We start from the raw sequence: 22,855 nt of genomic DNA on the forward strand, positions 1-22,855 counted from the left end.
AATGCAAAAGGCTGATTTCTAAAAATGCAACAATTCCAAACACATTTGCTTCAAGGATAAACCTGCAGACATATTTTCAGATCTTGCTAAGTAACTATTTATTTGCACTCAATACATTTGGGAAAGTCTGCTACATAGCTAAGGTCACTGTGACCACAGAACAGATGAAAATGAAGTACTGAACAGCAAGAAAATGCATCCTACCCTCATAAGAATTGAAGTGAACCAGTAAAAAATTGAAGATAAACAAAATAAACAGATACAGCCTTCATCTTTTACAAATATACTTCCTCCCCAAGTATCTCCCCGATATAAACACTCTAGGGTGTTTATATATTCAGTGCAAGGAACAGTATCATCGGTAACATTTGAAACACCTCTGAAGAAAGAATAAAGTTAAAAGAACACCTAATTCTGAATACACTTCATTGTGATGTAATAATATTATTATTACACTACAGTGATGGGGGAGAGGCTCTGATAGCACCCATCTGCATTCCATGTGAAAAAACAAACCTAACATCACTTTTTGAAAAATTCTGTAAGCCACATACTTAAAAAAATTTTTTGAACAGGACTGCTTTATCATGTAAGTTAAGACACAACATTACGTGAACCGCAAATGAAAACGTAAAAGGTTTAGCAGCTACAAAAATCAGATAACTCATGCTCTATGTCACTCCTCCCATCAATACTTTTAGCCTGTGTTCAATTACAGTCAATTTTGAATTGGCTCGCCTCTGGCTTAGACTTCTAAAGTCTTTACACAGAGTAAAAGAAACCAATGAAAATGAAAGATTGTATCCTGTCCTGTACTCTGACCCTTGAAAGGTGTGGGTCTGCTTTAAAAAAAGGAAGAAGAAACATACACGTAATCACAATAAAGCTTAACACTATGCAGAGTTTATAATCATTTTCAGCAACGGACTGCAAGCTGCGCTGTGAAGAAAATGCATAGCAGAGGAGAAAGCTGGGAGTTTGGGGAAGGAAAAGAAAACAGTGTCAACACAGTGGAAGATGTGATGAAACATCTGCATCTACTCTGGAGCTCACATGTCCTGGTAGCGTTCCTCAAAAAAGCACTGGCTCAAAAAGGCTGGAGCCCAGACGCGCCCAGTGTGTAGAGTATGAAGGCTCACGTGCTACATTATGCCACCTCCTCCACTAACTGCAAAGATATCTGGGAACTGAGCTGTTTCAAGGGCAACAGAACACACACACTTTATGGTCTAACCAACATCAACTGAAAAGTTTTTTTCTTTTTATATGTCTATTTTTAATACAATTTAAACAGAAACTGTATATAAATTTGGGCTTCCATCCAATCCCTCTCAATTTCCTAAGGAGGAACTGAATCATGGAAGCAAGCGACACAAGATTATAACCACAAATGACTGCACTTTAAACATGATTATCAATTTTAAGGGACAGAGACACTTGAACGTTCTGTAATACCAAACTTAAACAAAATTGGTTACGAAAACTGTATTCATTCCCCTAGCATTTCTAAAGGTTGGTGTTATTTCTGCAGGGATAGATTAATATATTAAATTAAGCCAAGATTTTTAAAGACTGGCAAAGTTCTATCACTCTATTTTAAAAAACAAAGATGTTTAAAAAAAAAATAGAAGTTAGTTGCTTCATGTTACATTTCACAACCATTATGCTAAATGCTTTCTTTCTACAGAAACAGGGTCCTTGATGTCACAATTGCATGTACTGCTAGATGTTTAAAATTACACGGGCTAGTGTTTGACTGAAACCTGTTGAAGGCGACATCTGGAGGTTTTCTGAGTTTCAACCTAAGGTGTGCTCGGTCCTCTCCTAGGACCACACTTGCAGGGGAGGGAGAGGGAGAAAATCACAGATCAAGTTCTTAAGATAGTTTCACTCTCTTCGTGGCTTTCTGTTTCTTGGCGATCTGTTCAAAATTTCATCCTCCTGTTGGTTGAAAAAAAGAAGAAATTTACTATAATTTGCATATTAACAAAAGTAAAAGTTCACCAAGTTTTCAAGATTCCAGGCTGAAGTTAACCCAAACAAGGGACAAAACAAGAAAAATGATTAGAGGAAAATGTGCCGAAAACTGTCTCGGAGGTGGTGAGATTATGTGTCTAATACAGTCTTTTTTGTTTTCTTTCCGTAAGCATGCACTTTTCTCGATCTAACCCATAAACGTTTTCTTTTAAAAGGACCAGACACCATGCCTCACACGTTATCTTGCTTAATACTAAATCATCTGCTGGCCTGTGGGCACATGAGCCCCACTTGGAAGCTAAGAAGGCTGGGTTTCATGGAGGCTAAAGACTATCCTGGCAGAGTCCCAGAGAACACTCAGGACTATAAGCCCCATGCTCTTTCTATTCTACACGGTGACTTCTGTGAGACGAAGCCTGGAGAATATAAAAAAGTATGTCAGACTGGCCGGCTAGAACTCTGCATTCTAGTTGAGACTGAATATATCCACTGAAAATTTCAACAGCACTGACCTTAATCAAGAGGGCAGTGGAGCTGTGGGAGCTGCAAATGGACACTGGGTAGTTTTCCAAGAAGAAACAGAGAAGTTCTTAGAAAAGAAACCTTGGTAGGAAAGGTGTGGACTATTCTCTTCCCTCATATTCAATCTACCAGAAGCCAGATCCAGAAGTCCAATGAGTTCTCACACCCTCCTTTCCTAACGCCCTGCTCAGAACCACCGTATCTTGCGTGGATTATCATAGCAGCTCCTAACTAGCCTCCCTGATTCTCTCTGGTCTGCAGAAAACACAGCAGCCAGAGTAATCAGACCGGGTAGCTCCTTTGCCCAAAGCCTGCACTAACTGCCCATTTCACTAGGAGGAAAAAGCCGAGCCTCGACAATAGCCCAGGAGACCTTCTCCACCCTCCTTTGTTCCACTTGCTCTCTCTACTGGCCATACTGGCCTTCTATGTTAGGGCTTTGTACTGGCTGTCCTCTCTGCCAGGAATACTTTTCCCATGGACCTCGACCCCTCTTTTACCTCTTTAAAGACTTGGCTCAATTGTCATCTCTCCAATGAGGCTTACCATCTTTAACACTGCAACCCACCTCACCTCTCGCACTTGCAGTATTTTTTCCTCGCCTTTTATTTTTCGTGGCCTGTCACTTTCTAACATACTGTTCATTTACTTCCTTATGATGTCTACTGCTTATGTGTTTCCTCCCATTAGAATTTAAGCTCCCCAAAGGCAGGGTATCTTTGTCTGTTTTGTTCACTGACAATGCTTGTGTTGAATAAATGAATGAATCCATGAGCAACAGGGACAAAATTTTAGAATGCAGTGATTTGTGCAAGAAATGCTTTTGAAGGGAACAGTGAGAGGTAGATGAGACGAAACTAAAATAATAACCTACAGCTGGATCTTAGAAAGCATTTTATTAGTTTTCCCCTATAACCTGCTTATTCCAAAAACGATTTCTAGCACAGAAAAAATACTTGTGAGATTCACACATAATTTAAAGTTACAACATGTTGACCTATATTACTAAGAATTTCACTTTTACAAAACTGGCTTGAACAGAATTTTTACAGCCACACCCACTGATAATTATCCTATGAAAATACTCTCGTTAGTTAAATGTACCTTCAACTTAGGTACTAAAATATAAAATGCACTCCCCCCGCTTTACCTCCGCTTTAGGTTTGCTATCTCCCTCCTCTTGACTGACAGTGCCACCATCTTCTTCAGCATCACTTTTTTGCTTCTCTTCTAAGATAGAAGTCAAAGTAAAACAACTGAGCAAAACCTTACACTTGTTTTGGGTAACTAGACAATTAGCATCAGCACACAACTTGAGAGTCTAAATCAACCTTTACGATAACTTGCTTATAAGTGTTTGAAGCAATATCTTAGGGCCTTGGCTTAAAGCACAAATTTTGGGATCTATTTCTTACCAAGTTTCTCTTCACCTTCCTCCTCCTCATCTGCTTTGTCCTTTTCTTCTTCTTTCTCCTCTTCTTCCTCCTTCACATCTGGCTGAGGAGCATCAGTCTTCTTGTATTCCACAGGACTGGACTGTTTCTAAAATATTCCCCACAGTGCACATTTTTATGCAATACGTTATCATATAATTACTGAAGGCCTATGAGTAAAGTTCTGAACCAGGCTATATACTGGGGTAGATAGACAGAAATGTGTAACATGTACTTCCTGCCCCGAGAGCTTTCTTTGGGTGGGAGTATGGGGTTCAAGATAAAAGGAACAGTATGAACAAAGGGGTCAGGCAGAACCATGCAGATTTAAATATAGAGGTGCCTGAGGCACAGACTCGCAGAACAGTGATGGTGGGTAAGGCTGGAAAAGGAACTTTGGCGATCAAGTTATAAAACATCTTGAATGCAAGGTGAAGCATAATCATTTAGGAGTAGAGAACCTAAATAAAATTTTTTTCTTTTTGATCACATGTAGCAAAGGCTAAATAAGAAAAACTAAAATATGGCTGAATTACCCCGTGTATTTTTTAGGGGAGGGGCAGGGATGCTGAAGGAGGAATGGGTAATGAGAAGATCGAATTATAAAGTGTATGAATAGAAACAGCTATGCCAAAAGCAAAAGCTGGCTTGTGCCCTCAAGGCTGGTTTTATATCTGAATTTGTTGTTGCTGTTTCCCTTCCCACAGGAGAAAGCTGCTGCCAGATAATGAGAGCAAGAGAGTGGCTTAAATATAACTAGATATGGAGGGGCTACAAATTCCTCTCCCATTAGGGCACAAAGCAAAGCCACTGAGTAGTGAATAAGAGTTCAGAACCAGCACCAAATGGAGCTCAGTCACTACTCAGCCTCTACAAAGAAAACTCCAGGTGACAGATCTTAGTTATTTTTTTTAACATAATAAGAGTTCTAAAAGTGACTCGAAATGAAACAAAACCAAGCCAAACCTCATACCTTTCCAGAACAGCAGAAGAGGATAACAAGAAACACAGGCAGTGCTACAGTCAAAACATAGACCACCCAGAGCCATGGGCGCTCCTCAGCTGCCTCGAGCATCTGGCCCACGACACCTGGCTGAAAAACAAGACAGGGTCCATCTCAAGTTCTGAAGGCTTCTGACACCAGTGCAAGCTGCACTGTCCCACTGTTCAGTGATTGCGTGGTACCACTCAGGCTTCACTTTTTCCAAAGGGTACAAGCCAAGGTGTTCACAAAACAACAAAAAAACGGAAATAAGAGAAAACTTTCAATTTTCCTATTATCCTTATCATCAAGGTCAGGGGTCCCCAACCTCTAGGCTGCATTCTGGTACTGGTCCGTGGCCTGTTAGGAACTGGGCCGCACAGCAGGAGGTGAGCGGCAGGCAGGCAAGTGAAGCTTCATGTGTATGTGCAGCCGCCTCCCAGTGCTAGCATCACCACATCAGCTCCACCTCAGATCAGCAGGCATTAGTCTCACAAGAGCACCGGTCTCTCGTGCCAAAAAGGCTGGGGACAGCGGATCAAAGTGATCTCCCTCTCACGGGTGTAAAGCCTGGCTTCTTAACTGCCAGCAAAGGCTCTTAACTTCAGCGGCCAGCGAATGAAGAGTTTCTTAACCTAACGTCTCCGAGTCTTTGATTCCCAGCTCGGCCATATGACCAAATGAAAGTTCCGCACGTTAGGTAAACCGAAAATTGACATTTAAAAGTGCATTAAAATAGGCTCTGAACAGCAAATTTTGTTAAATATATTTTAACAAATACAATAACAATAGTAAAAAAAAAAAAATACCCTACACATTATACAAACAGAAATTCTGAAGCTACTGCATTAGACTAATGCAATCATGTCCCAAAACCCAGTATTTTCTCTTTAGCAGGCATAAGATCACTTTTAATGCCAATATTCCCAAATAAGGGAAAAGATAAACCCTAAAAAATAAGTAGCAATTAGATATCTGCAACTACAGGTATAAATGCACCAGAAACAAGCAAGCACATACCTCGGCAGCTCCATCAGCGGCCTTCTTCAGACCCCATCCGTCACTGGCCCAATCATCGACGACTCTTCGATCACCACAAATGATAAAATTGTCAAAAAAAATGTCCGAGGTCATGGACCACAGCTCCAAACCAATGGCACTAAAAGGAGTCATTTTGAAAGGTTCCAGATCTTCAAAGAAATCTGGATTTGGTATTTTCCGGGGTTTCCATATTCCCTAGAGAAAAATATTTTAAAAAATCATTTCAGATAATAACCAACACAAATTTACAGTGAACCTAAATAAGAATTAAGATAAATTTTGCATGACCTATGAAGGTAAATGCTGACCTTTTGAAACTTAACTGAGTAACAGAAATAAAACAATAAATGCTGCTGATGTTTTACACACTCTGGCTCTAAGATGTCTGGACTCTGACTACATTCAATTTCTAATATCACCCACCCATGACCTTGATCCAAACCAACACCTTTCCCTGCCTGGCACATTCGACAGCCTCCACTCTTATCAACCAGCTTGCTAGTAGGACTGGGTGCACATGTTGGTACAGGCTTCTTTAGTGGTGACTGAAAATGTACATGATCTTCAAAGGCAACTTCTCTTCTAGATAACCACCAAGACAATAGTTACCATGGACACCCAGACATGTACAAGGATGATTATTGTATCAAGGACTCAAAAAGCAAAAAATGGCAATCCATCTAAATGGCCATAAAATAAAACAGCCAAAGGGCAGGTTTTTTAAAAGGGCAATTTTAAACTAATCTTACTGTTTGACTGCACGATTAAAAATAGATTTGAAAACAGACAAGTATACACATGGTACATGCATAGACATGGACCTAAACCTCACATTTTAAAGTGTGACAAAGCGGAAATGAGTGATTATAAATAACTTGACTAGGACAGAAACAGAAGCAAGATCAGTAAATATCACCTTAAAGCTTTACAGTATCGCTACCTGTATTCTCACCATCTCATTTGAACCTCAGTCTTTTTCCCAGATGAACACAGTAAGGTAAGCGATGAGCTGACTGTGGCTGGGGAACCAAGGCTCATCACAGAGAGGACACCACAGTCTCCTATTGGCCCCATCACCCAGATTGCCAATTTGCATCCTGTGGCTGTAGCACCATGGCTACATGATAGCAGAGTGTCCAAATTGCAAGTTTTCCATTTCTCTCTTTTTTGTTTTTAAATGTAAGTTACAAAGCAATTATGAACGCTGCTCCTTCCAGTTTCTAGGTTTATCTTTTCAATATTGAACACATTAAGCTCTCTCAATTTATGAAGTTTATTTTGTAATTCGACAGTCAAAAACAGTGATAAGCTGGCAGTCTCACTCACCACAGACGAAACTTCTATCTGAACACAACCAGATCAATGAGATGCACCAAGAGGCACACACCTGGTAGTTAGGATTGTCAATCATGGGTGGCTTCCATTTGCCCTTATAATTAGGGTTGTCAATCATAGGTCGCTGCCAGACACCACATCCGGGGGCTGATTCACACTTAGGGTTGGCAATCTGAGGAGCCTCCCATTCTCCATCCATGTCTTCATCCCTGTGGAGAAATAAATAAGTCACAACTGGGTTTTGTGATGAACTGTCGTCCTGGGGCACCCCTGACACCCTGAAGGAATGCCTTCAGTGTCACACTGGAGAGCACCGTCTTGTTTCTGCATTTCTACTAATAAGAGTTTTTCCTGACAGATGCATTAAAGAGATATGAATATACAATGAAATTTGCCGAGTTCTTCTTAAGTTTGGGCACTTAGGCTATATTCAAGTGTAAACTTTTACTTCAATAAAAAGCAGGCAATTTTAAAAGTTAACTAAAGTTCTTACCAATCTTCTGGCTTCTCCGCATCGGGATCAGCTACGTATTCAGGCTCATCATCCAACCAGCCTTCAGGCTTCGTGGCTTCCTCATCGGGAATCTTAGCAGGGGCGTCTTCATCCCTTAAACACAAAAGAAAAAGCCAGTAATGATGACACTGGCCAGAAAGTCACAATGTAGTCCAACTTTGTGAATCAGAAACACGGCAATCTAAAAATATTTAGGCCTTAATCGTAAAACTTAAATTCTTCCTAGAAATTATTTGTAAATTATATATCTAATAAGTGCCTAGTATCCAAAATATATGAACAACTTACAACTCAATAATAAAAAGGACCCAATTTAAAAAACAAGGAAATAATATGAATAGATATACAAATGCCCAATAAACACATCATTAACCATTAGGGAAATGCAAACCAAAACCATAATAAGATATCACTTCACATCCACTTAGCTATAATAAAATGACTGACAAAAATAAGTGCTGGTAAGAATGTGGAGAAAATGAAACCCTTATATACTGCTGGTGAGAAAGCAAAATGGTGCAGTTGCTGTGGAAAACAGAATGGAGGGTCCTCAAAAAACTTAAGGATAGAGCTACCATATGACTCAGCAATTCCATTCCTAGGTATATACCCAAGAGAAGTGAAAATGTTTATCCACCCAAAAACCAGTACAAGAATGTTCATAGAAGCATCAGTCACAACCATAGCCAAAAAGGGAAACAACCTAGATGTCGATAAGCTAAGAGATGGATAAAGTTGGTATTATCCACACAAGGGAATATTATTCAGTCATAAAAAGAAATGAACCACTGAAACAGGCTCCAACATGGATGAACCTTAATAACATTATGCTAAGTGAAAGAAGCCAGACACCAAAGGCCACATATTTCATTATTCCATGTCTAGAATGGGCAAATCCACAGAGACACAAACTAGAGAATGTAGAAATAGGGAGTAACCACTTAATGGGGATGGGTTTCTTTTTGAGACATAAAAATGTTCTGGAATTAGACAGTGGTGATGGCACATAGCACTGTGATACGCTCAACTACTAAACTGTACAATTTAAAAGGGTAGATTTTAGCATGTGAATTATAACTCAAATGGTTACTTCTAAACTAAAGGTTCATCAAGAAATACTTTCTTTCAAAGTTTTACCCAGACGCTAAAAGATGGTGCCACTTTAGTTGGTAAGCAAAAACATCATCTGTCCTTGGTCAGGATTATGCCTTTTTTGAAATATGCTAGTTTTAAATTAATTGTGTAAGAATTTGAACTTGTATAACATTCAGCTGTCCCTTTTAAGTGGAACATTCATACCCCCACCCCCAAAATAAAACAGCTAAAGAATACAACACTGAACAACAATGATGAATCCAAAACTAATGTTCACCAAATACGCAAATAAACTTGGCCTTTACACTAGGTGCATCATAAAAGTTCAGGTACCCGTATCTTAGTTTTAAGGGAGGAAAAAAAATCAACTAGAATTTCACTGCTAAGATTAAAGGGATACCTTTACAAATGGCAGGTCAGTTTTATTATTTCCATTTGTTCACTTTCTGACATTTCTGAAAGTCACTGCATTAGAGTTCACACGTGGCCATACAAGAGTACATCTCCAGGAGTTTTTATTTCTCATCACCCCCCAGTTTGTCCCCCAAGTAAAAGGCCACATATACTCTATTTCTCTCACATGTATGGTGCTCGCTCCTGTTCCTCTGCTTTTACACACCATGTTCTTCTTCAACCAGAATCACCACAGCCCACCTCATCAGTGAACCCCCATCCTACTTTCAAGTCTCGGTTTGACTGGTACTGCTCCAAGAAACTACCCTAGATTAGGTATACCTGGTGCCCTGGTCACCGAGTGACACCTACTATTAGACTACTTGCCACATGCATGCCAACTTCATTTACCTGCCTTACAACTGAACTGGGGCTGTGTGGGCAGCTGGTGTCCTTGTGGCTTTGTATTCCACTAACCAACACAGAGCAGAGATCTCTTGAGTTTTGTTTAAATAGGAAAAAGATTATTTTTCATATTAAAATTTAAAATTTCAGGACTCCAACTTTCGATGTGAATTCATATAAGCACTGGAAAGACAAAGAGATCCAAGGTTCTGCCACAAACCAAGTGTGTAAGCACAGGCAAACTCTCTCAGTACTTTCAACATGGTGTTGTTTGTAAAATGGTGTAAGGCAATCCAGATGATCGGTACCACCTCCTTTCAGCTACAGTAGTCTACATTTTTCCTACCATTTAGACTGCATCATAGATTGCTGAAATTATCAGATCTTGACCAAAATTCAGATGTTCAAGTCATATGGAATATATAAAATACTCTATTACACTCAAAGACTCACCAGTCATCTGGTTTGACAGCATCAGGATCTGGTATTTTTGGTCTTTCATCCCAATCCTCGGGCTTCCGGTCTTCTGGGTCCTCAATTTCACGTGAAGGATTTACAGGAGGAGTCATGTCATCTAGTAGATTTCCACTGTTCACAAGAGACTGGTCCACTAATATTTCAAAACTATTATCTGGGTTTAAGACTGAAAAAAAAATTAAATGCAATTTTTAAAAAGTTAATTAACCACTCATTTCCAAGCTCTATTTACAACAAAAAAGAAATTTTTAACGGAAAGCCAAAAGCATGGAGTAAAAAAGACCTCAGGCAACAGAGTCAGAACATGGTCTTGAGGCTTTAGGGAAGTAAACTCTGTTTTCCTTATCTGTATATCATAAAAGCTAGGTCCTCAGTTCTTTAGGAATTAAAACAGATGACAGATAAAATTTAAACCACCAAAAGACTTCATTATGGACATTAAAAACATCAAAAAAAAAACACCAATGTTACATAAACTAGTACAATATTGGCCTTACGCAAATGGTTACACACCAGTCAACAGGCAAATAAATGTATTTATTATAACTGCTCCTGTAGAAAAAGTCCATTTCCTCATTTTTGAGTTGGTATCACCACCACCTGTTACCAAAATTTCAAATTACACAAATATTTTATTTATTAAACCACACGTCTACTCATGGTTGTACTTTTGGAGACCAAAAAAACATGAAAAAACACAATTTTAAATCCATAAAGGTAGCTTAAGTGTGACTTATGCTATAGCTTGGATCCCATGCCTAAATGTCTAATTGGCAGCTGACTGGGTCACACTCATCCAGAGTACTATACAAGACGACACAGTGCTATGCTGATGTTCTCAATGATAATGCAGTTGGCAATGTTAGCAATAATATCTACTTTCATGAAGATTCCCCAGACTTTTATGAAATTAAAAGATCAAGTGAAATATAGGATATACAACTTTAAATTAAAAATTACGTTTATACATGTACGCATTTATTCACAAATGACCAAATACATTCAATGTTGATATTTCAGATAATACTGAATGTCTTCTTTGTTTATTTCTATCTTTGAATATGTATGTGTATGAATTTGGATATGTATTACTGTTATTATAAAGGAAAAAGATTGTTATATTCTTGAAGGAAAGAGGTACTTCTATATGTAATCTCAAAACCAGCAGGAAAAGCTTCGTTAAAATAAAAAACTCATCCAATGTCCAAATGATTAAATTCAACTGTCCAGGTGTTGGAGCATCCAAGCAAAGTTCAACTAAAACATAATTTGAAAAAAAAATGCATGTATTTCTACTGTATGCTCTGTTACTTAATACGTAACATTTTATCAACAAGAAAATAAAGGGTGGAAATGAGGGCATCAGCAATGAAGCTCTTTGTGGAACATAAAAGCTTATTCTCAAAAATGCCCCATACCCTAATTCTCAACTCAAACTATGGACGAGAAGCTTTTTTTCATGCTGAGAAATGAAGCTCATTTCACCACTAAGATATTAAGTCAACTGAGACTCTTATTTGCAGGCCGGAGTCTGCCATGTGTGCGATCTTTAGATTAAATGAATGATAAATCTGCAGCGCCATAAACCCCCCAAATTAATGGTTTTGCTTACTTAATGTATAAAGATGTGTTTTCTTATCAGTAAAATAGGTCTTCAGATCTGCATCTGGTCTCTTAGCATGCTTTTCTTCATATTCACCCGTTTTGGGGTTTTTGTGGCGGAAGATGAAGTGCAATTTATAGTCCTCTCCACATTTATCTGGACCAAACATGATCGTATAAGGGGTCTTGTCATGGAACTGGTCCTTCAGAAACAAAAATGAATTACTTTAAGTAAATCGAAGTGTTCAAAGCAAATTTCAAAAGTGTGATATATTCTCTTATAAAATCACAAATCAGTCACATTAAAGGAAAAGCTCATTTATTAATGAGGTTCGTACAGATACCAGTGCAAACAAATAACCAGAAGTTACCAGAAAGTTTTACATGAGAATATAAGAAAGTACTTAAAAAACAAAATAATGCATATCTCTAGAGACTCTTTTCATAAAACAAATAAGTTTGCTAAACTAAAAATTACACAGAACAGAAACCAGGAATAAGACAGAACAGCTTTCAAATTAACATTTCAAATGAAAAAGCATGGAAATGTCAATATTCCCAACCCTCCAAAATATTTCAAAAGCAGAAGATGCCTTTATTTTTACAGGGCTTACAAAATTCTCTTTTTCTCTAAGATTCTTAAACAATAATTGTGGGTGGCCACATAAAGAAATAGGAAGCACCTACCAGGTTGAGTTCTGCGGTTTTAGAAAGCAGTTTCACATAAGCACCACCACATTCTATTCCGTTTTGGAAATTAACCTCATACCTAATTTCAGAGAGAAAAGCGGAAAATCATATGGCAGTTTGAAAGATCAAACTTCTTATTTACTTCTCCTTTCTCCATCTTGGTCATAGGTCTTATCAGAAGTTTTACGTTTATCCTTAGGAAAGATTCTGTCCTTTATTGCCTTTGAATGACTTCCCACTCCCCCCTCCCAATACCACCAAATAAGTAAAAAAAATAAAAGCTTAATGCACATTTCCAATAAATACTTTTTGCAAAATCCAGTTCATTTTCTAGAGGAAGAATAGCTGGTTTCTTTCAAAATAATTTATTAGGCAAGAAAAATAAATATTAGATTATTGGATGCTTAAATACACTTGAAAATCTCTACTGTAATATAATAATTCTGATAATTTTTTTAATATAGAGTAATATAATGTCTCCTTAGATCACCCTTCCCAGAAAGCTTCCACTAAAGAAGCTTTTTACTTACTGAACAATGAGAGGCTTGGTATCAAACAGGAAGGGCTTGTTCAGTTTAGCAGAGATGGCATGATGCTTGGCCCGAGACATCAACACAAGTCCTTTATCACCTGGAAGCTTTGTTTCCTTCATTTCATCTACCTCCCATTTTCCTATAAGACACACAAAAAAGGTCCACTCCTTAGCTATACTTCTGAAGGCCCTATAAAGTTTAACAAACAAAACTCCAAGTTGTGCAAGTCTATCACATGACATTTATTTTAACATATTCCTTTTACCTATGAGAGCTGGCCTAGTAATATTAAACATTCAAATATTTGACAAATATTAAGATGAGATTTTTAAAAACCTGTAGCATATTCATTTTACCAATGCCTAGTAAAGATCTTCCATTTCCAATATACAACACCATAAGTGATAAATTACCTTTTCGTTTCATGGTGTAAAACAAACAGGTCTAACCCTATAAAATATAATGGAACACACAAAGATAGCAAAACTTTCAAGGAAAAATCTTAAAATGCAAACAAATTCCTTTTAAACTAGTCTTAACAGACACCATGAAAAGAATACTTCAAACACAATCTGCTATTGTATTTAAATCAAATTTAAATCTCACCGTCATATTTGGCAATTTCATCATCAGTGTCATCTTTCTTGGCTTTGGATAAAATCCACCTGTAATTAAGACAAATCCCCAAAATTAAGGTCCAAATGATAGCTGACCTCTGAAAAGAAATACTAATGTAAATACTAATGTAAATACTAATAAAAGCAGAATCTATTCAGCTCTTTCTAGGCTACTTAATGACTCTACTTTCAACATTTAAATCTGGCACATAAGTAGTGATAACATATTTTACTCAATTCCTAAGAAAAAGTACCAAACCCATGAAATAATTCCACCTTTTTATTTTTTTGAGAAAAAGTAAGATTTATTGAACATACATTTTAGAAGGAGAAGGGCTACACTAAGGAAGGCTGCAGCCCTGTTTTACATCTTCTTTTTAAGACTCAAGAAAAAACAATTTTTCTTCAAAGAACAAAATATAGAGTGGAAGAGGAGGGAGAAATGGAAGAAAGAATCACATGTTCTAGAAGACCACTTTCCTAAGTGGGCATGAACACTGGAAATATAAAATAGATATTTCACTATATAAGAAGCTATCCTAAAAGGAATCCACTATTCCATCTTATTTACATGATGTTTGCCTCTAAGATTTTTTTACCCTAAGAAATACTTACCCTGACAGAGTTCCTCTGTCAAAGGAATCGGCAAAATACACTTCCCCTGTTGGAACTGGAGCTTTGTAGGTGACCTGTATTAGTTGTAAAAATGAATTAAGAACGAAAATTTTCAGCAACAGTCCCTTTTTTGTTTGTTTGCAACAGTCCTTTCTTAATAGGATTTATTCTCTTGGTTTGCTTTCAATTATCACAAAATTTTCAAACCTGGCCCTTGACTTAATCCATATAATTTATCTTTGGCAAGATATAACAAAGGCTGCCAGAGGGACCCATAAGTATTTTAGCAGATCTGCTTTCTCTTTGAAAAGGATCCAAATTTACCTTCACCCTTTGATTATCTCAAGAGGTAAAACAAATAGATTCAGACAACTTCAAACCTTTGGAGATGGAGGAGTGCTGGTCTCTGGTTTCGGTTTTGAGTCTTCTACCTCTTCAATGACATCATCAAGGTCATCTTCTATATCAATCACATCATCGTCATGTCCCTCATGAGCCTCAATGACAGCAGTTCCAAGGACCAATAACATACACAGCAACCATTTCCCTTCCATGATCTGCATATAAAAAGAGTAAAGTAGGTTAAACATATCTCCTCCTTTTAAAAATTATGTAAAGACCACTAACCCCTCTCTTATTTCAAATTTAGGCTTTCAAACTAGAGCTAAAAGGAATTTTATTGTGAACTTTATATAAATATTTAAATAAAAGGAACTATTTAAATAAAAGGAATACAATGAATACTGATAATTTTCAAAGACTCAATTTCAAGAAAATATCAAAACAAAACTCAAACATAAACAATTGTCTTCACATAGAGTATCATATTGGCTATACAGACCTAGAATGTTCAAATACAATTTCAAACTAACCTCTTCCACTTGTAAAAAGCCTGACAATGAACAAAAGCACTTTTCCTGTATTTACAATGAATACTGATTAAAACATTACAATGAAATAAGTTACTAGCCTACATTAAAAACTTAATATAAGATATGCTGCTGTTGTACAAAGATCACCATTTGTAGATGATTTTAAATTAGTGTTTTAAGACTCAACAACAAAAACATTAAACCAAGGACCAGCTACCATTATCTCTATCTCAACACTCAAGTGCCATGTGTATTCTATTAGACTGTCATGGGTGGTAGTGGGTCCTCTTTCCAAGGACCACAGATCCAATGGTATGAAAACTGAGCCACATGGATGCACACGATTTGGTAGGATGTAACATAGTCTCAATTCTGCCAGATGAAATGGAGGTGATGGGTACACGACAATGTGAGTGTACTTAATGCCACTGAACTGTGTACGCTTAATAATGGTCAAGATGGCAAATCTTATGTGTTTACCATTGTAAGAAAAAGAAAGAAAACTGAGCTTAATTTTTTTTGTTCTCTTGTTTGCAATGGAGACATTTATTTCTCAGGCAAAATCCAAAACAAAAAAAAAGAATCCAAAGTCAGGGGCTCCTTCATAAACTTCAATGGCCCCAATCCACAACCATGGCTGTCATCTGACCAACTGTCTACGAAAAATGTAAATCAAGTTATCCTAATGCTGAATTTAATGCCAAACTCCTTATAAATGCTAACCCTTTAAAGTTTAGCACCCAGACCTAGACCTTCATGTATCATTTGGTAGTCTCTTTTTTTTTTTTTTTGGCATATCTTTTATTCACTCATTTTGGGACTGTGTTCACAAAAATGAAAGACGGTAGAGTCCACTGGATTCGCAAAAGCTTACTATTTAGGCAGTGCAGAAAATGAAAGTTCTAAATGAAACCATAACCTTTCCTGAGACTGGTATTCATTTTTAGAAGAAAACTCTCAACGTAAACTGCTATGGTTTCTTATATACATGCAAAACACCAGTAATCTTTTATTCACTGGAAAGATACCAGTTTTCTGCCATCAAAATAATATACATAGCATAGCAATATGGCTTTGTTCATTTCCAACTACAATGGATGCTCTAAAGCCACACAGGCTGACTCAACACCTTTATCTAAATCAACTCTATACAACTCCCAAGTTCTCATTGAAACAATGCTATAAATGTTGGATTCCCAGGGATAAGCTACAAAAGTAAATTAGCCCAAAACAACTAAAACAACATATGGTTACAACATTTTAAAAGTAAAATAAAATGTGGAGGTAAAACCAGCAGTAATTAACTAAAGCACAAAACCAATGGATTAATTAGGACTAGTGCTGGAATACTTGTTCAAGGAAAAGTTAATAGAGGAAGTAGTCCAGTGGACTCCCTGCTTACCTTTAAAAAAGGAAGGACTAGTTTCTTTTCCCCAATAATTTTTAATTTGTTAACATATTGTTATGGACTGAATAGTAATTCATATGTTGAAGCCCTAACTTCCAATGTACCTATACTTGGAGGTGGGACTTTAATTAAGGTTCAAAGAGGTCGTGAGGGTGGGGTCCTGACCCAGAACCTCTGTCCACATAAGAGTAGTGCTCAAGCAGAGGTATGTCCACATGAGGACACAGCGAGCTGGAGGCTCTCTGCTAGCCACAGAAAAGGTCTTCTCGAAAACCATCCTGCCAACACCTTGATCTTGGACTTCTAGCACCCAGAACGGTGAGAAAATAAATCCAAAAATAAACCTCTACTGGTAAGGCTGGTATTCGGTTATGGCAGCCTGAGAAGACTAATAAACTGTCCTTGGGTTTTTAAGTATAACGTTGTAGGGCAGTGCTTCTCCAACGCGAGCAGGCATCAGTGTCTGTTCAGGGCTTATTAAGCAGGCTGTGGGCCTCCCAGTCAGCCTGTGTCTCACCTTCCTACCAAGTTCCCAGGGTACATACACTGCAGGCTCTGGGACCACACTCTGAGAGTCACTGATCAGGGTTTACAAATAACCCACCTGTGCTGTCTTCTAGTCTAAAAAGCAGCGGTTCCTAAACTTTTTAGCACCAGGGACCGGTGGAGCTGAGGCAGTGATGCTAGCGCTGGGGAGCTGGGGAGTGGCTGCAAATACAGATGAAGCTTTGCTCACCGCTCACCTGTACAGCCCAGTTCCTAACAGGCTACAGATCAGTACCAGAACGTAGCCTGGCAGCGGGTGGGGACCCTGGCTATAAAGTATTTTCACATACACTGTTTCATATAAGCTTCCTGTGAGGTATTACTCTCATCTTATTTTATACATTAGGAACTAAGACTTAGTGAAATTAAAATAACCTCATTATCAACTAGTAAGTGAGGACTTCAAATCCTCTATTTCATTTACACTAGAACAAATCTTACTATGCAGCTGAACACCAAGGAAGTGTGATAAGAGACAGGACAGAAGACCAGTCAGGAAGGGCAGTAATGGCAGTGATCTGGAATATGAGTTCACATAGGGTTCAATGAGGGAGGGCACGGCTGCATAACACCCAACCCAGGTGGACCAAGGAACCTGGTGGAAAGAAGGCAACCATGTGAGGGAGGCAGAATGGCCCCATCTGAAAGAAAAAGTTTTTTTCAGGTGGCAGAGACTGGCAGGAACAACATAGGAGGTCTCCAGCAAACTCAGGAAACTGCACTTCTCTCCCACCACCATTTCCCCTATACCCGGAGAGTTACAGCCCTATTTTTTTTTTTAGGTAATAGAAGCACAACAGTACTCACTTGTTTTCGCATTCTTCAGTGTTGTTAAAGCTACGAGGAACTACTCTTCCCAAACCATGACAAATCAGTTCTCATAGCCACGTACTTATAAGCCTTAGACGGCTTTACATGCTGTTTTGACAACTGTAATTTGCCAGTACTCCCAAGAAAATGCTACAGTAAATAAACAGGTCTAGTTCCAAGAGTCACTATTAAGCCATCTTAAATGTTCCAAGTGTTGTTAGAGACTGGTCCACACTTACAAGCAATTAAAGACTATATTTTAAGGTGACTCTAATTTAATTCTGCTTAGTAACTGAAAATCTGACATTATCAAGAAACAAAATCCCCCTCATTTCAGTCCTCCTAACTCAATACTCCTTATATCGAATAGAGTCCTTTTAAAAGTTTGCACCTATTGAGTAGGTATATAAAAAGGATACTGCACTGTTACGTTTGCTAGGAGAAAACATAGGAGAAAATTTAGCTGATTTTAGGTTTGACAACGAGTTTTTAATACATCAAAAGCTAGATACATGCAAGAAAAAATTAGTTAAGTTGGACTTTATTAAAATTAAAAACTTCAACTCTGTGAAAGACGTGTAAGAGAATGAAAAGACAAATCAGACCGGGAGAAAACATTTGCGAAATACACATCTGATAAAATATACATCCGATAATGAACTGGTTTCCAAAATATACAATGAACTCACTCAAACTCAACAAAACAAACCACTCAATTAAAAAATGGATAAAAAATCTGAACAGATACTTCACCAAAGATATTCAGATGGCAAATAAGCATATAAAAAGATGCCTGACATCATTTGCCATCACGTAATTGTAAATTAAAACGAGATACCACCATGCACCTACTAGAATGGCTAAGATCCAAAAAACTGGCAAGGATGTGAAGCAACAGAAGCTCCCACTGCATTGCTGGTGAAAATGCAAAATAGTATAGTCACTTTGGAAGATAGTTTGGCAATTTCTTACAAAGCTAAAATAAACAGTCTTACCGTATGATTTGGCGATTGTGCTCCTAGGTACTTAACCAGCTGATCTGAACCCTTACAAATCCACAAAAACCTGCACTCAAATGTTTATGGCAGCTTTATCCATAATCACCCCAAACTTGAAGAAACCAAACATTCTTCGACAGGTGAATAAACCTGTAGTACACTCGCACAATGAAATACTGGTTCAGCAATTAAAAAGAAATGAGCTGTAAAGCCACAAAAAGACTTAAACAAATCTTAAATGTATATTGCTAAGTGAAAGAAGCCGGTCTGAAAAGGCAACATGCTGTATAATTCCAATTATTCACATTCTGAAAAAGGCCGGTGGTCAGTTTAAGTAGGTAAGGACACTGAAACTATTCTGCATGATGCTATAATTATGGACATATTACAGCATGCATTTGTCAAAACCCACAAAACTTTACAGCACAAAGAACCAATCTTAACATATGAAAAAATTTTAAATCATCTAGGAGGTCAAGTGATCTAAGGATAACACTAGGATGTGACAAAACAATGTAACTGTAGTACAGGTATGAAACAACTTCATTCAAGAAGGTGGAGGGAAAAGATAGTGAGCAAAGTCACTTTGGAAATGAATACAGATTACATTCTATAAGTCTAGACTGTACTAACGCACTTTCATTAGTTGGTAAATTGTTTCACATGTGTGCAGGTTAATAATCCTAACACTGCTATACATGTATACTGAACAATGAAATAAAGGGCTAGTGGATGGTGGAAGCCACTTTCAAGTTGGGTGTGGGTATTTACACACAAGCAAGGGAAGGCAGCCAGGGTAATCCACATGGTAATGGGTAAGATAATGGGCAAGAGTTGGAGACATCAGTACAAACTCATGTTTACCTTAACATACAGAAGGTTAGAGAAGTATTTACAGATACGTGCACATATACCAGTTAGTCTACACACATGTATTTCCTTGTTCTGTCAGCTGGGAGGGCCTACAAGAAACTAAATCCCAGTAGCAATAAATACACCTAATACCAATGTCATCTCCAATTAAAGGAAACAGGGCTCCTTGGAGAAATGGCTTATTCTAGAATTAGAGCAGAAAATATATAAGATGAGCCTGGCATCTTAGTTGTGCCAGAAAGGACTGTTCAAAAAAGAAAAATAATACCACAATGATGTGGGTTGTGTCCAAGGAACATAAGAGCTCCCAGTGGCCAAAACTGGGACACTATGGGCAACAAAATGAGTGGTATCAGATTATGCCCCACAATATAAAATAAATGCCCATGAATCTATAGCGATACAAACATGATTGAGTAAATAAACAAATGAGAGAGGAGACAAATTTCCCATGCAGAAATATTCCAAGTAAGTGATGCAGACACTCCATCCCCAAGATGGTGGGGCATAACTCCCACTCTTAAGTATGGGCTGCATGGACAGACTTCTTTCCAAAGCAGCCGGGAAGTATGGGAAGGGGGAAAACAGAGACGTTACAGCAGAGAAACCGCGAAATAAACTTCAAGCCATGTGAGCGAGGTCAACATCAATAGCGACAGGTCATGTTGATAGTACGTGCCCTTGACAGTGTGATGAAAACAGTACTTCAACCTCTCTGTAGAATGTCTAGTAGAGGGACATTCTACAAAATAATCTGACCAGTAGTCCTCAAAAATGTCCAGGTCATCAAAAACAAGAAAAGCTTAAAAACCTGTCGCAGCCAAGAGGAGTCTAAGAAGACATGATGACTATTTGTAATGTGGAACCTGGTACAGAAAAATAACTGGGTAAAACAAAAAAAAAAATCTACATTAAATACGGACTTTAGTTAATAATTATGCATCGATATTGGTTCATTAACTAATAAATGTACTATACCAATGTAAGTTGCTAATAATAGGAGAAATGGGGTGTGGGTCATACAGGATCCCTCTGTACTATCTTCATAATTTTTCTATATATTTAAAACTGTTTTAAAAATTCGTTTATAAAAAAAAGGTGTTCCTTTATCATGCCTCAAATGGTTGATCTCTCCACCTCTCCAAAAAAATCCTGTGGCTGAAATATACTGTTGGAATCTAGTCGACGTTCCATTTTTGAGAAGAAACTGAGGTCCAGAAATTAACTTGCCAAAAAATGAGTTACTGGCAGAATTAGGATGAGAGGTCAAGGTTCCCATCTCCCAGTACAATGCACCCTACCTGGTAATTCTATCCTGCTTTTGTCTTAAAGATACAAAATAATTCTCCACATATTTTAATGTTTAAGAGGCTTTCATAAAATTTTTGTCACTTTTCAAGCCTTCTTTTGTCTTTATATTTGCAGAATATCAAGCAGAGCATACTTCTCTATTGCCACCCATTGTTTCTAAGATTATCAACAAGAAATATGTAACAAGTTCATAATAATGCTTTTAAAAAACAACCCCCAACTTCCCCAAGCCACAGAGCAGGTGGTCCCTAGAGTAGGAATGCTTAGGAATAAAGGTGAATAAAAAAATACCTTTAAACGAAGTAGCATTTTCCTATAGTAAGAAGCATTTATCACATTTCCTAAAGTTTTCTTCTATCTTCTACTTCTCAGCTCATGCTCACGAAGATATATTAGCTCTTCTAGGGCAAGGTTTCTTGAAGCACTTCATTCTCTGGTTTCCTTCTAGGAGGCATTTTCTCTTTCTCATAATTTTTATCATTGCAAGATTGTTGCCTGAAACCCTACATTGCAGAGCCCCTTTGAGCTAGGATGCAAATGCTGGGTGAATGTGTAACTCATAACCAGGCAACTCAGTGCTCTACAACTCTCTCACAGTGGGCCCATTTAAATTCCTGTCTTGGCCAAATTACAAGTTACTGTACTACAGGCATGTACCTGCGGGAGAGCCGGCAATTAAAAATCAAAACTACAAATGCCAACAGTTACATAGATGTCAAAATATCATCTTGCACACCTAAAAATTAACTAATATTACCCCAACAAACTTAAAAAACTAATAATATTTAAATAAAACATGAAGATTAGTTAATAATGTTTCAATATTCATTCATAAATTATAAGAAATGAATCATAACGAGATGTTAATTGAAACTGGATGTGGAGTATATGGGAATTCTGTGTATTATTTTCACAAAGGTCTAAAATAAAAAAAGTTTTAATGTATTAAAAAGACAACACAAACATGAAAATCTTTTAACACCTTTGCGTTTACTGAAGTGAACAAATTTTTTCAAAAATACCCTTAAGTTATATGTAAATGTGAGTTCTGTGTGGCTTTCTCTTATGTCTCTTATGTAAGCAAAGGCTAAGTCAATAAAACTGGTACCATGGGGCCAACGCTAAATGGTCCAAGTTCCGATTTCTGTTCATCTGGAACTTGATCTAGAGAAAGGAACAGACTGCATAACCTTCAAATACTCACCCATAAATCCCTTGACTGGGCTTTTGATAAAAGTTGGATGGCAGAGTTCAAGACTGTTTTCTGGCAGTCACAGCTTGAACTGTGGGGATTCTGTGTTACAAAGGAGTAAAAGGAGAAAATGCATGTGATGCCTATCAGAAAGCTTGACACACATCAGACACTAAATGAATGTTTGCTGACGGAGTTCAATTCCATGAGTGCCAAGTAGATATCAAGCATTTTTTTTAATTGGTCTCTTACCTTCAGGAGCTCATAGGATATATACATAAAGTCTGGAAACAGCATTTTATAGATTAAAGGTGACCTTAATGACATTTTGTGTATTTGCTCATGTTTTCAGACTTTGTGAATACACTGTATTATTAGTTCTACAAATCAAGTTTCTTGTTTTTTGTTAATATCAAAATAAACTCATATCATAACCTCTTCTCTCTAATTTGCAAAAAAAATGCACATAGGTTTGTTAGTACTTAAACATCATGCTAGTAGTATTTTCCTTCTACAAAACAAATGCCAAAAAAGTAAAAATTTCACAAAATGAATTACTGACAAAGATAAAACAGCATAGAACTGTGTACACACAAGGGCACGTAAAACCTGGT

The 22,855-nt window shown here is 37.5% G+C and overlaps 1 protein-coding gene across 2 annotated transcripts in view; it reads right to left on the minus strand.

The window, feature by feature from the left end:
* Positions 1-73: 73 nt before the first annotated feature.
* The window catches only part of CANX (calnexin), a 28,366-nt gene continuing 5,584 nt past the window's right edge, over positions 74-22,855 (minus strand). Inside the window, exons 2-16 of one of the 2 annotated variants that reach the window (XM_006923250.3) lie at positions 22,254-22,343; positions 14,612-14,788; positions 14,232-14,305; positions 13,606-13,664; positions 12,997-13,138; positions 12,464-12,545; positions 11,787-11,979; positions 10,151-10,340; positions 7,784-7,897; positions 7,343-7,499; positions 5,935-6,150; positions 4,906-5,025; positions 3,915-4,041; positions 3,650-3,729; positions 74-1,941 (exon numbers count right to left, since the gene is read on the minus strand). In XM_006923250.3, the coding sequence (XP_006923312.1) occupies positions 1,888-1,941; positions 3,650-3,729; positions 3,915-4,041; positions 4,906-5,025; positions 5,935-6,150; positions 7,343-7,499; positions 7,784-7,897; positions 10,151-10,340; positions 11,787-11,979; positions 12,464-12,545; positions 12,997-13,138; positions 13,606-13,664; positions 14,232-14,305; positions 14,612-14,785 (1,782 nt within the window). In that variant the 5' untranslated portion in view covers positions 14,786-14,788; positions 22,254-22,343 and the 3' untranslated portion in view covers positions 74-1,887. The remainder of the gene's footprint in view (positions 1,942-3,649; positions 3,730-3,914; positions 4,042-4,905; positions 5,026-5,934; positions 6,151-7,342; positions 7,500-7,783; positions 7,898-10,150; positions 10,341-11,786; positions 11,980-12,463; positions 12,546-12,996; positions 13,139-13,605; positions 13,665-14,231; positions 14,306-14,611; positions 14,789-22,253; positions 22,344-22,855) is intronic. The other variant, XM_006923249.3, reaches the window with a different exon arrangement.

This window comes from Pteropus alecto, unplaced genomic scaffold (assembly GCF_000325575.1).
Source record: "Pteropus alecto unplaced genomic scaffold, ASM32557v1 scaffold78, whole genome shotgun sequence".
NCBI lineage: Eukaryota > Metazoa > Chordata > Mammalia > Chiroptera > Pteropodidae > Pteropus > Pteropus alecto.